The 12,516-nt window shown below is 46.6% G+C and overlaps 1 protein-coding gene across 2 annotated transcripts in view; it reads left to right on the top strand.

Moving 5' to 3' along the window:
- The window catches only part of FANCM (FA complementation group M), a 62,059-nt gene that overhangs the window by 42,573 nt on the left and 6,970 nt on the right, over positions 1–12,516 (top strand). For both annotated transcript variants that reach the window (XM_048949115.1, XM_048949116.1), the window contains exons 14-18: positions 5,551–7,432; positions 8,711–8,787; positions 8,889–8,957; positions 9,883–10,020; positions 11,902–12,058. In XM_048949115.1, coding sequence (XP_048805072.1) covers positions 5,551–7,432; positions 8,711–8,787; positions 8,889–8,957; positions 9,883–10,020; positions 11,902–12,058 — 2,323 coding nt within the window. The remainder of the gene's footprint in view (positions 1–5,550; positions 7,433–8,710; positions 8,788–8,888; positions 8,958–9,882; positions 10,021–11,901; positions 12,059–12,516) is intronic.

Here is a 12,516-nt window from a genome sequence, read left to right as displayed (position 1 = left end):
TTCTCAGTTTTCTGGAAATCATAGAGTAATATCCTGTCATAGTGAAACCATAAGAATATAAAAGACATGATATAGGATTGCCAGCCTTAAATCTGCAGGCGAGAGCAGCTTTGTGTGCATTCTGTGTCATGAAATCCGTAACACCACTGTATGCCTTTGCCTGCTGTTTCCCAGTTTCTACTGTTAATGTTTGCACTCCTGCTGTCCCTCCCTTCTGTCAGTGTAGTGCTGGAGCATGTCCTGGAGATCTCGGTCTGTAGGTTCTGCCTGCTGCTCACTTGTGCTCTTTTGTTCTGTTGTATTATTTGATTAGATTCTGGGAGGGAACACTGTGCATTGAAATTTTGCATTTAGATCTATGCATTTAAGAAGTAGTTGCATGCTGTGTTTCACCAGCTAAAAATATGTAGGTAAATAATTGGTTGGTCGTTCCTTGAGCTGTTACAGATGACTGATGTGGCAAAGCACTTCTCTACTAAGTTCCAAGGGTAAGTGGCAGTCCTGTGGTGCCTCTTGCAGGAGCTCTTACACACCAAATGTCACTGAAGATGCTATTTATATTTTGAGGGGTATGGAAATGCAGGAAGGAGTTTGCTCTCTGTATTTCCATAGGAATTAAATAATGCTGTTCAAGCCGTCGTGGAATCATAGAATCACAGATTGGTTAAGGTTGGAGAACAGCACTGTGATCACTGTGTCCAAGCATTAACCTGCCACCAGCATGCCTCTGAGCCATGGCTCCCTGTGTGCTCCTACCCTGCCTGGCACGGGGACATCCCAGGCTGAGAAAGTCAAAGGGCAAATGTCAACTGTAATAACCTATCTGTGATGTCAGATAACAGGGCAGTCTGTGCTGCTGACACTTCTGTTGTTCTGGAATATCCACCTATCCATGGCTGGTAGGGTGCAGAAGCCTGATTTTGCTAATAAATCTTTTGAAGGATGTTTTTAATGTTCTTATTGTGTGTTTGCTGCACAGCCTGCTGCTCTCTCAAACCGATGTGTCAGTAAAATTAGCGTAAGCAGATAAATGAACAGCAGCCAGCTGCCACTGAAGAGGAGCAGATGGTGTCCTGTCAGGAATTCCCAGCCACTCTGATCAGCAGGGGCTGTGGGACATGGCAGTGGCTTGGGTGTGAGGACGTGGTTGTGGGGACTGCAAGAGAGGGAGTTGGTGGTGGATTGGTTCCAAAGAAGCTGCCTGAAACCATGGCAGTGTTAGAACTGCTAGATTCGTTGGTAACCACTTGTTGTCAGCAAGAGGAGCACAGCTGCTGCAGAGTGCTTTTTATGTCATCAGACTTATCGGCTATGGGTAATTTTAAGGGTCTCTGGCTGTGTATAATGAACTTGAACTTCCCCCAAACGTGTTTGACAGAATTTCTTCCTCCAGAGCATCAGGAGAAGCTTTTCTAGTAGGCACAAAAGTTGCTGGAGGATGAACTGATTCCTCTGTTATCCAGAAGTCTTCTAAAGTGTGTCCAGAGAAGTGCAACAGAGCTGTGAGGGGTCTGGAGCACACAGCTTATGGGGAGCAGCTGAGGGATGAGAGGTGGTGGCCTCAAGTCGTGCCAGGGGAAGCTCAGGTTGGATACTGGGAAACATTTCTTCTCCAAAAGAGCAGCGCTGCAGTGGCACAGCTGCCCAGGGAGCTGGGGGGGGTCACCATCCCTGGAAGCATTCCAGAACTGTGGGGATGTGGCACTGAGGTAATTGGGCGCTGTGGGGTGGGTTGGGGCTGGGCCTGGAGATCCCAGAGGTCTTTTCCAACCTTTGAGGTGTGGTTTAACTTCCTGAGCGTGTGTGTTTTAAAATACCCGTTATATTCAAAGCAATAATCGCAGCCTGAGAGATGCTTAAGAAGTGTAGGGAGTGGGGGAGGAATGGCCATGGCTGAGGGTTCAGACGTCGTTTTGCCTTTCAGAGCACACGGCAGGTCTTCTGCATGGTAAGGGCCACGAGTGCAGGGCAAACACAAGGGGTTCCCTTGAGTATTATGGAATCAAGTGGGGCCCTATGGAGATAAATACACACTTTTGTCATTCACATGGATGGAACACTGATTGATGTCTGCTCTGCCTGCTCATGAAAGGTACTGTGTGAGAACCACCAGCCTTGTTGCTGTAATTATTACTAATATTCAAGCTGAAACCTAAGTTAACCAGAAAATGCACCCGAGTGACTGCATATGTTGGCAGTGTTTACTCCACAGGATTCTACATTCAGGATGGAAGTTACAAGTTCAGAAGCCTTTCTTTAGATCTAGCTCAAAGCAATTTGAAAATAGGTTTTACTGTCTGGCCTCAGGAAAGATGTTAATGCCAGTTGTTTGTGCTGCTTTTGCCACAGTTTTAATCAAGCATTCAATTAAAGAAGCTGTAGTTGTTAAATCTGTGTCCTATCTGATGACAGACTTATCTTTCTTTTCCAGATAGCAAATTCACTGAGACTTGGGCAGACGTCAGTCTCATTAGAAAATGTACAGAAAGTGGCTTAAGAGTAGGGAGAGGCTAATTTCAGCTTTGACATTAGCAGTATATTTAAGTTTAAAATGCATAATTTAATCATATTTAAGTAGAAAATGCATAGCCATAAGATATTAAAACTTTTTAAATATCCACATCCACATCTCCTTTTTGTCCCTTTAATTTTGTGCATTGGGCAGCCTGTTGTTTTCTGTAGTGAATCAGTAGTTCTAAGCGAGGTCACTGATGCAGTACAGCAAAATGAGCAAGGTGCCAATTGCTGTGCCCATGCACGACCTGCTTGCAGTGCACTGCTCTGTTGGTGCTGGGTTGTTGTGCTCAGAACATTCCCTGTACTGCAGGTTGTACATATCAATTGGTTTACCTCTGATCCAGTTGCAATTTGAATGATGATTTTCCCTACTTAGAGCCCTCATCTTTTCCTGCAGGTTTAGCTGATGGTTGAGCTGTGCGCTGCTTTGGTTTGCTTTAAAAATGTGAGATGGTGTAGGGTCTGGAATGGGCTGAGCTGCAGCTCTTCCACGTGTTGTGGGTGGAAAGGAGCATCACCTGCTTCTGTTTCAATAACACTTAATGGTTGGGCAGCTGATCAGTCTTTAATCCATTTTATATCTCTTGTACTCCTGCAGTGCTTGGATACTTTACCAAAGCCGTGTGCACATTCAGACATTGCTTACACAGATCTAAACGTATCATTGTCAGCACTGTTACCTTGGCAGCCACATGGTAATCTCTGAGGATGTGCATAAAGTTAATTTGAGCAGGTTTTGTTGTCTGTTGTTTGCTACTGCTCTTCTTTGTTAGTAACTGAAAACTTCCATATCTTGTCTCTCTGTTTTGGCTGAAGACAGTCATCTGGAACTTAGCCCTTTTTGTACTCACTGTTTTCTGTACTGCTTTGGCAGTAGGACTTCTTACAAGTCAACGTGTATAGTCCAGGGATCTCCTTTTCATGCTCTTTGTGAGGAATCCTGGCTTTTACATGCTTATTTATCACAGATAGGCTAAACACAGGCAGTGAGTGTGTGGCAACTGAGTACCAGCTTTTGTTGTGATGAACAGAGTGGGTATTTCATGGCCCTCTGGCATTGAATCTCCAGCAATGGAGTCCTTTCCCCCTGCTCTTCCATTCTGCTGTTCTGACCTGATGGAAACCTCGTACTTTGTTACAGGGACACAGATATCAGTGCAGTAAGCAGGATTTGTAGCCAGCTGTGCCCCTGGCCTCAAAACAGCCTGTGCACTGATTCTTCAGTATTCATTCTCCTTATGATCCTTTCTGTGGCCTGCTTGTGAAGTTAGTATTAAAATCTAAAATGATCAATATTGATTATCATTACTATTAATAGTTTGACAATGAACCATTGCTCTTAATACTGGATAGTTTGCTTTATCTGCTGCAGCCAGAGTATCCAAAGCTGTGTTGGGGTGTAATGTTTTCAGAGGCATGGAAGACAGCCTGGGATTCAGCCCTGGGTGGTTTCAGGAACGTTCTTGGAGAAAGCAGGCAGCAGTCAATGTAGGTATGACTTTCTGCCTTGTGCAGTGGGATAGAGGGAATGCTTTTCAGAGTATTCCTCAGCCTTGTTTTCCATGATGTACTTCTGGCTCCTACAAGGGGTCTGGCAGCAAAAGTCAGTTCAGCTGCAGGCGTGCTGGCTGTGGAAGCTCTGGCTGTGTTGTTTCATAGAATCATAGGCTGTTATGCTGGAAAAGACCTTTGAGGCCAACAAGTCCAATTTCTTCCCTGTCTTGGAAGGAATGACCAGATGGTCCTCTGACGTTGGTGTCACAATGTCATCTCTTAGAACAGCTCCATTATGCAGAGATCATGAAATGAGAGTCGTTCTCTGTGAGTGAAGCCCAGGGGTTGTGTCCATGCAAGAAGAGCCTGTGCACTGCTTGGGTACATGTGGTGGAAGTGAAGGGTCTGGCCTGTGAAGAGTTAGTGAAGGGTAGAAGGGTAATGGATGCAAAGGGAGGATGTTGGAGTTTGAGTGGTGGCCAGCACAAGCTGAAGCAGAACTTCTCTAATAATGTTCTCTTGGGACAGTGAGGAAGGTTCAGGAATTTAAGGTTGCAAGAACCTTATTTTTTTTCCTACTTTTGTCTGGTAAGAGTTTTGCAGACTGTTAATTGTGCAGGAAGCATGTAACATCATAAGTCATTTTCTCATCCAGCATAAAGGTACTTTGTTTTATTGCAAGGATCAAGAAGCCTAGGGATCCTGACTGAGCTGCTAGAAAATGCCTTGTCTTTAGATATTACTCCTCCATTAAGAAGTAATTGTTAGTGAACCACTGCTACAGAGCCTCCTTTGGCCTTTCTCCTTTTTGTTAGAGATTGAGTGCCTTTACTTTGCAATCTGAATTTCAAAGAGAGAGGGAGAAGCACAGCAAGAAGCAGCTTTCCAATCCAGGCTGTCCTCCTGGGAGTTCTGGGAGCTACACCAAAGCTGCTGGGCTTTCTTCAGCTGTGTTTCTAAGAGTTGGTTGGTTGCCTAGCTCAGTGCATTTATGAAAAGCAGAGTATAGAAGTGAGACATTCTTAACGTGCCATGGATGCAGTAGCCAAATTAAGAACAGTAGTACCACGAGAACAGAGAACCAGAGGCTCTGGTGCTCCTCGAATAAGGCTTTCTTATGCTCCCTCCACCTTTCTGAATTCGCTGTGATTGTTAACTAGTTAATTTAGTGAATTTATGCTGAGGAGGTAAAACCTGGCGCCTTCGGTTGCTGAAGTGAAGCTGTTTGTTATGTTCTGAGAGCTGCTCATGCGCAGCAAGGAGTGTTGTGCACTGCAGCTCTGTTCAGTGCCGTCCTTATTCATGCACAGCATTTTCTGTCTTTCTGAAACACCCAGGTTTGACTACTCAAGCATGGCTTTGCAGCCAGGCATTTTCTTTGAGAGCTGTGACCTTAAATGCAAAGCATTTCCTCTTTTTTTTTTTAACCTTTCTGATAACCCCTGTGTTATTTTTGTCACTTGTTGTAAATATTCTCGTGACAAATCCTTGCAGGCCTTTTTGCATTTATAGTAAAAATGACGCCGTGTTTTCCACCAGGGGGACTGCAGCTATGAACTGGAGCTTCAGCCTCACCTTCGTATTGAAGACGTTCAGGTTCACAGGAATAAAAGTCATCTTTCCTCAAGCAGTTCCACGTCTGCTCAGAAGACTCGCTCTTCTAAAAGAGACACGGCGCACACAAAAAGAATGTTTGTACCTGATGTAAGTGATAATGAGAGAGAATTCTTTTCTATTTTTAAAACAAACACTAAGACTCCCAGAAGAACTCCTGGACTGGATTTGGAAGAGCCTGAGTTGCCTACAGATGCCAATGCTTCAGAGCCTTGCTCAGCAAAAAGGCTCACTCTGGTTGAGAGTGCTGAGCAGGGCAGTCAAAGGGAGGAGGAAATAGAGAAGGTGACATTTGACTTAAATGAATTTAATGACTTCTGTGGTGATGATGAGAGTACTGTAACTCATGAAAGTGCAGCAGTGAAGGATCTCAGGTTGCCAGATAAGCACTGCAGGTCAGTGGGGCTGAACCACACAGATTTGGGTTACAGCAACTTCACAGCTGAGAAATCTGTGTCCTCTGACTTATTTTATCTCCCAGAATCACACGTGGATTCATTTGTTCTTGTGAGCTCCTCTGAAGAGCTTTCTAGGCCAGAAGAAACATTTTCCTGTGTGAGGAGGCTGTTAGCACATTCTCCTCCTCCTGTCAGTAAACTTGAAGATGTTGAAAAGCTGCTGAGACAGGAGGAAACACCGTGCCCTCTTCCAAAGTCGTCTTGCAGGAGTTATTCAGGGCAACTGCAGGACAAAGACTTTTCCTTAGAAGTCAGTCACTCACTGCTGCCTGCTGAAAGTCCGGAGCTGGAGGTCACTGTTGACCTGAGTGCTTCTGTAAATACCTGCATTTCAAAACCTGCCTCATCTTCACCACCAGCTGCTGCACCTCCGTGGGATGGCAGCTTCCACATTCTGCTGGGCAAGGAGGGACTCACAGCAAATCACACAAATAACCCTTCAAATAAACACTCTGTTCAGAGAGATGGAGCTCTAGAAACAAGCAAGAGAAATGTGACTATTGGTGAAGAGCAGAGCATACATTTGTTTGAAGATGAGCACATCTACGGAGCAAATGATGAAACGACGCCTGTGGACGCGGAACCTTTGCTCAGGTCGGGTTCAGGCAGGCACCCTGCTTGGCCAACTGCAGGGCCAGACTCCCAGCTGCCTCCCTCAGGGCCGGGCTGCCCCCATGGGGACACGGCCTGCAGTGAAGGGGCAGCGTGGGGGGAAGCGGCACCCAGGGGAGCACGGGGCCACGGCAGTGCGGCTGAGCAGGCCCTGCACACCAGTGACCTCTGGGACTGTTCCCAGGAACTGTTTTCTGTTAACTTCGATCTGGGGTTTTCCATTGAAGAGTGTGAGAAGGAAATCTTTGAAGAGGACACGGATGCCATTAATACCCCCACATTAAACGGTGCCTCGGGGAGCCGTGCAGATGTGCAACTCACCGCCAATAAAACATCTCTGAACGATGGCTGCAGGATTCAAACATCCCCAAAATGGGATTGCAAAGATCTAGAGGGAAGAAACATTTCCACACCACTGGCCCTGCAGGGCAGAAACGTGAGGGGGATGCCAGGGGGCAGGACGGGACGTGGCTCACAGGGAGCCTCACCTCCTTCACCTTCTACCCCAACGGGCAGGAAGGTTAGCAGTGCTGGAGCTGCCAGAAGGATCTGTAAGAACGTGTTCTCTGCTGTCAGGGAGGAAATTCCAGAGGTTCATCCTACGGATAAAGTGAATGCAGACTCACAGAGAAAGAGCTTCAGGAGCTCAGCCTTGGATGTACTTGATTCCACTGGAGGAAGAACTGAAAAGCTGGAAGGCACCGACCTTCATGCTTCACGTGTGTTTCCTGCTGAAGGTAGGGAATTCAGAGTACAGTTAGCTTCATGTTTAAGCAAATACTGCTGAATCCAATATCTTTCAGACTCCAAAAACCTTGGAGATGTGGCATTGAGGGATGTGGTCATTGGGTGTGGTGGAGGTAGGGTTGGCCTTCGGGATCTTGGAGCTCTTTTCCTGCCTTTATCATTCTATGATCTTCAGCTGGCTGTTGTGACCTAGGTGGTTAAGATGGAAGAAGAAGGGAATAATGGTTGTGTTTCTGGATCTGGCTCCATCAGGAGGCTTTCCAGAGCTTCAGCCTCCTGTAACGTCCTGCATTCTAACTTACCCAGCTGAGGCTGAAGTGCATGCATACATATTGGAGAAAGCAGTCAGAATTAAACTGCTGGTAACTCTCCACAAATGCTAACAGTGCAGCCATGTGAGCTACACCTGCCTTTAAAGCCATTTCTCAGTCCTCTCAGTAGCTTATTTATAACCATCAGATCCCTTGTGCTTCACTCCCTGTGTGCATGTTTGCACATTTTTCTATCGTTGTTCCTGAGGAACAGAAGCTCTACTGATGAGTTTCTTTCTTGTAGTTACATGACAACTGACGTGTCTAACATTTTCTGCTGATGCCCTCTGCACTGGCCTGGCTTGTGTTTGAAACATCAGCTCTTTGTAGATTCGATTCTGACTTTATTCCCTGCACTTCTCTGATTTGGGAGCAACATATTTATTTATTTCTTAAGTGCTTTTGATAATTTCCATCCACTAAATGCACCTCACAAGTGGCCATCATTCTTCTCCACTCTGCTGCTTGGAGATCCTGTTCTGTCTATTTCAGCAAAAGCAATCCTTTGGGGAAAAGCAGAAAGGCTGCAGTTCTGTGAAATACGATTAGAGAGGGGACTGCTTGGTGAGTTGTGGTGTTGTTTCAGTGCATCCGAAGTTGTACAGATGACAGAAAGTCTCCAGAGGTGTAACACTTGAACTCACCTTTAAGGGCTTCTCTGCACATCCCAGCTCCTGCTCCATTTTTCTCTTCCCTTTCTCTGTATCTGTATTGCCTGGGGAAATCATTTCCTCTCAGAGAATCTCCAGGAAAGTGGGATTTATTGTACATCTCAACTGGAGAGTATTTATTTTGATTAAAAGGGCTAAAGAGAGCAGTGTCTGCAGCACAGATCAATAAGCAATCTCCTTTGGAGGTACTTTTATAAGAGATGGAGTTTGGTTGTTCAGTTGTAGCAATATTGCACTCTGGACAATACATTTCCTTACCATTGTTGCTTATTGTTTTTTTCTGTAGGAACCAGCAGTGAAAGCGAAGAGGAGATTGTTTTCCAGAGGAAAAATAGGAGAAAGAATGTTTTGAAGTCTCCTGATGTGAGTCTTAAAAGGGAAAAGACAAGAGGACCAAAATGCCGAGCGCGTCAAACGTCAGAACAAACGTCTCTCTGCAATTATTCTTCTTTCTGTCTGCACAGGTTGGGAATGACAGTGATTTTGAATCTCCAGTTCGTGCCGTCAGGAAGCGCAGACATCCACTGAGCGTGGTGAGTGGGGGCTGTGTGCCAAGGAGGGGAAACAGTGTAAACTCGTTTATGGAGTGTGCTTGTAAGCGTTCACTCCATTTGCACTCAGTAGGAAGGTGTCACTGAACAGACCTTCTGCCCTCTGCCCCAAGGCACACCAGAATGCCATTTGTTCCTTCACAGAATCACAGAATGGCCCGGGTTGGAAGGGACCTCAAGGATCACGAAGCTCCAACCCCCCTGTGCCATGCAGGGCCACCAACCTCCCCATTTCACAGCAGCCCAGGCTGCCCAGGGCCCCATCCAACCTGGCCTTGAACACCTCCAGGGATGGACGGGGCATCACAGCCTCTCTGGGCAGCTGTTCCAGCACCTCACCACTCTCACAGCACACAACTTCCCCCTGACATCCAACCTCCATCTGCCCTCCCTCAGCTCCAAACCATTTCCCCTTGTCCTGCTGCCATCTCCCCTTTCCAAGAGCTGACTCCCCTCCTGTCTGCAGGCTCCCTTTAGGTACTGCAGGCTGCACTGAGGTCACCCCGCAGCCTTCTATTCTCCATGCTGAACTCCCTCAGCCTGCAGGGCTTCCTTCCTTCAGTTCTCCTGCAGGGTCTCATACAATGACTTTGCAGCTGTTTGGTGCAGGTGTGAGAGCTGAGCTTTGTAAAAGGCAGTCAATAACCCTTCTGCGAAACTTGGAGCCAAAACAATGTTCACACCACATTTAATCTGATTTTTCACCCTAAATGATGTGTTTTTCTGTTCTATTCTGAAAGGCCCAGTTTTTGCATTTCCTGGAACGATTAGCATCATCTTGACATGTGTAATCAATTACACTAATCTGGTGTTGCTTAGGAAATGCCAGATGTTGAAGAATGACTGTGACTGAAGGGTGGCTTGCTTTATTCTTATTTACTGAAGTGTTTGTGAAACTCTCCTCCAGTCTGACTTGTCCAGTGATGACAGCGTGGATTTTCACAAGAACCCAAACAGGAGCAGCGAGGGCTGCTCAGCAGTGGGCACCAAGGCACAGCTGAGAGGTGTGAAACGCCAGAAGGTCAGGAGCAATGTTCCACATAAGGTAAGGCATTCCTTGTCCCTCTGAGTGGGCTGAAGCACGCATCTGGAGCAGCTGCCATTCAGGTTGCAGTGCGTTTAGCTGCTTTGCTTTGCCCTGCTTGTATGTACATATGTAAGTGTACGTGTTTGCAACAGATCTAGTTCAGAGAAATGCCTCTGTGAACCTGAGCAGCACGTGTTAACAAACAAACTAAAAGAGAAGTTGTGAGGTTTAACTTTGTGTTCAAATTGTGAGAATAAGAAAAAAAAAGTCTAACTTGTCTGCATCTGGTTTTAAAAAGCCACAAAAATGGCAGAAATCTCAAGCACTGGTTTGAGAGTCATTCGTTGTAGAGCTTGTGTGTCTACATGTGTCACGGCCTGAGAATGAGAGCAGTTGGGAAGGAAGGCTCTTACCATGTCCAGTGCTGCTCTGCGAGGCTGACCTCAAGTGACAGCACATCAGGAGGGTCCTGTGCTGATGCCCTCCAACACGGCCTGGCAGTGCAGCACCAGCTTCCCAGCAAGCTGTGCCAGTGTCTGCACAGCTCACCATAAAGCAATGCTTTGTGTCACACAGAATCACAGAATTGTAGGGGTTGGAAGGGACCTCCAGAGATCATCGAGTCCAACCCCCCAACCTTCTTCTTGTAATACCTTCTCTGAACCTTCCCTGGTGCCACTTTGTTCTAAAGGTAGCCCTCTTTATGGAGACCTTCCTGTGGTATCAGTTCTTTATATTTTGACATGAAAATAATTATGGAGACCAGAAATCCATTTTTCAGTTGGATGGGGCCCTGGGCAGCCTGGGCTGCTGTGAAATGTGGAGGTTGGTGGCCCTGCATGGCACAGGGGGGTTGGAGCTTCGTGATCCTTGAGGTCCCTTCCAACCCAAGCCATTCTGTGATTCTGTTTTGGTGAGTTCAGCAGGCTCATAAAAAGAGTGGGTGTTACTCATATACTCATGAAATTCCACTCTTCTTTCACTTATCAGCTTATCTAACCATTCCTAATGATGGACATGGCAATTCCACATCCTCTGAAAACTCGCTAACTTCTTGTTTCCTGAGTGTGACCACGCTGTTATTTTCTGGTGGCACAGTGCTTTTCATGCTGCAGTTCATCCTCTCAGGTCTTTCAGAAGTAAGACTGATGGAGACTGATCACCAGTAGCACTAGGAGTTCTTCTCTTAAGTGCTGACCTCCAGTGCAGTTTGTAATAATCAAAATACTGCTAGGAAAGGGGCTGCTAACGATGCCTGTCATTCAGGCTTCTAGTTGGTGCAAGCAGGTCTTTCAAAAGGCTCAGGAAATGCTGAAAGTCAGAGATCATAGAGCCATAGAACGGCCTGGGTTGCAAAGGAGCACAACTCATCCAGCTCCAACCCCTGCTGTGTGCAGGTCGCCAACCAGCAGCCCAGGCTGCCCAGAGCCACATCCAGCCTGGCCTTGAATGCCTGCAGGGATGGGGCATCCACAGCCTCCTTGGGCAACCTGTGCCAGTGCCTCACCACCCTCTGGCTGAAAAACTTCCTCCTCATATCCAACCTAAACCTCCCCTGTCTCACTTTAAATCCATTCCCCTTGTCCTATCACCACCCATCCTCACAAACAGCCATTCCCCCTCCTTGCAGCATTAACCTGGTGCAAGCAGCAGTGCACACTGTGTGTGGTCGGCCAGCACTTTGCAGTCCAGCTTCACCCTTCAGCACTCTCTGTGCTCTGTTATTCCCCTGAGCGCTGTGTTCTTCCCATCACCTTCCCTTGGGATGGATTCTCCTTTTGGCTGATGTTCTGAGTCCATGGAAGCATTTAATGGGAGGCCTCCTGTAACATCAGTTAATTGTAGCAGTAATGAATCGATCTGGCTGAAAATTTGACTGGGGCTTTTTTTCTTTTTCAGGATGCAGGGAGACAGTTTTTAGATGAAGAAGCTGAGTTGTCCCAGCAGGATGAGAGCTGTGTTTCTTCTGATGAGACTGAGGACACAGACAAGGAGCTGAGCTCCTCACTGGCTCAATTCCTGAATGACGACGCAGAGGTGACACAGGCGTTAAATGGTGAGTGGTGTGTGGTTGGTGGAGGGAGGTGTGATAGTGCTGTGTGAGAGCTGCAGCCCTCAGCTACTTGCTGTGTAAGCAGCTTAGGCCTCAGCTGTAAGCAGTGACTTCCTCAGCTGTGATAGACAAGGTGCTCTCCATCTCTGTACCTTTACTGTTCGTGTTCTCGTGGGTTTCCTATGGAGTAAGTCTTCACAGGAATCTCTGCTGTGCAATTGCTTTTGTGCAGAGTGGAAAATGGGTATTTTGAGGCTGGAGTTCTCTGACTGTGAGTCAGCCAATCCCTCATACAACATTATGAACAAATGGAAGCAGAATTTCCCATTTCACTTACAAAGTTCTGAAGTTGCAGGTCTTCTCATACAAAGAGGTCTATAACATGATATGGAATAGCAGTACCAGTGTTAAACATAAACAGTGATGTTGGCAGAGACAGAGCTGAGATGGTGCTGGTTTTT

Source organism: Lagopus muta, chromosome 6 (genome assembly GCF_023343835.1).
Source record: "Lagopus muta isolate bLagMut1 chromosome 6, bLagMut1 primary, whole genome shotgun sequence".
Classification (NCBI taxonomy): Eukaryota; Metazoa; Chordata; class Aves; order Galliformes; family Phasianidae; genus Lagopus; species Lagopus muta.
Note: the sequence above shows the minus strand (reverse complement) of the source record. Positions and strands in the feature narration are given on the sequence as shown.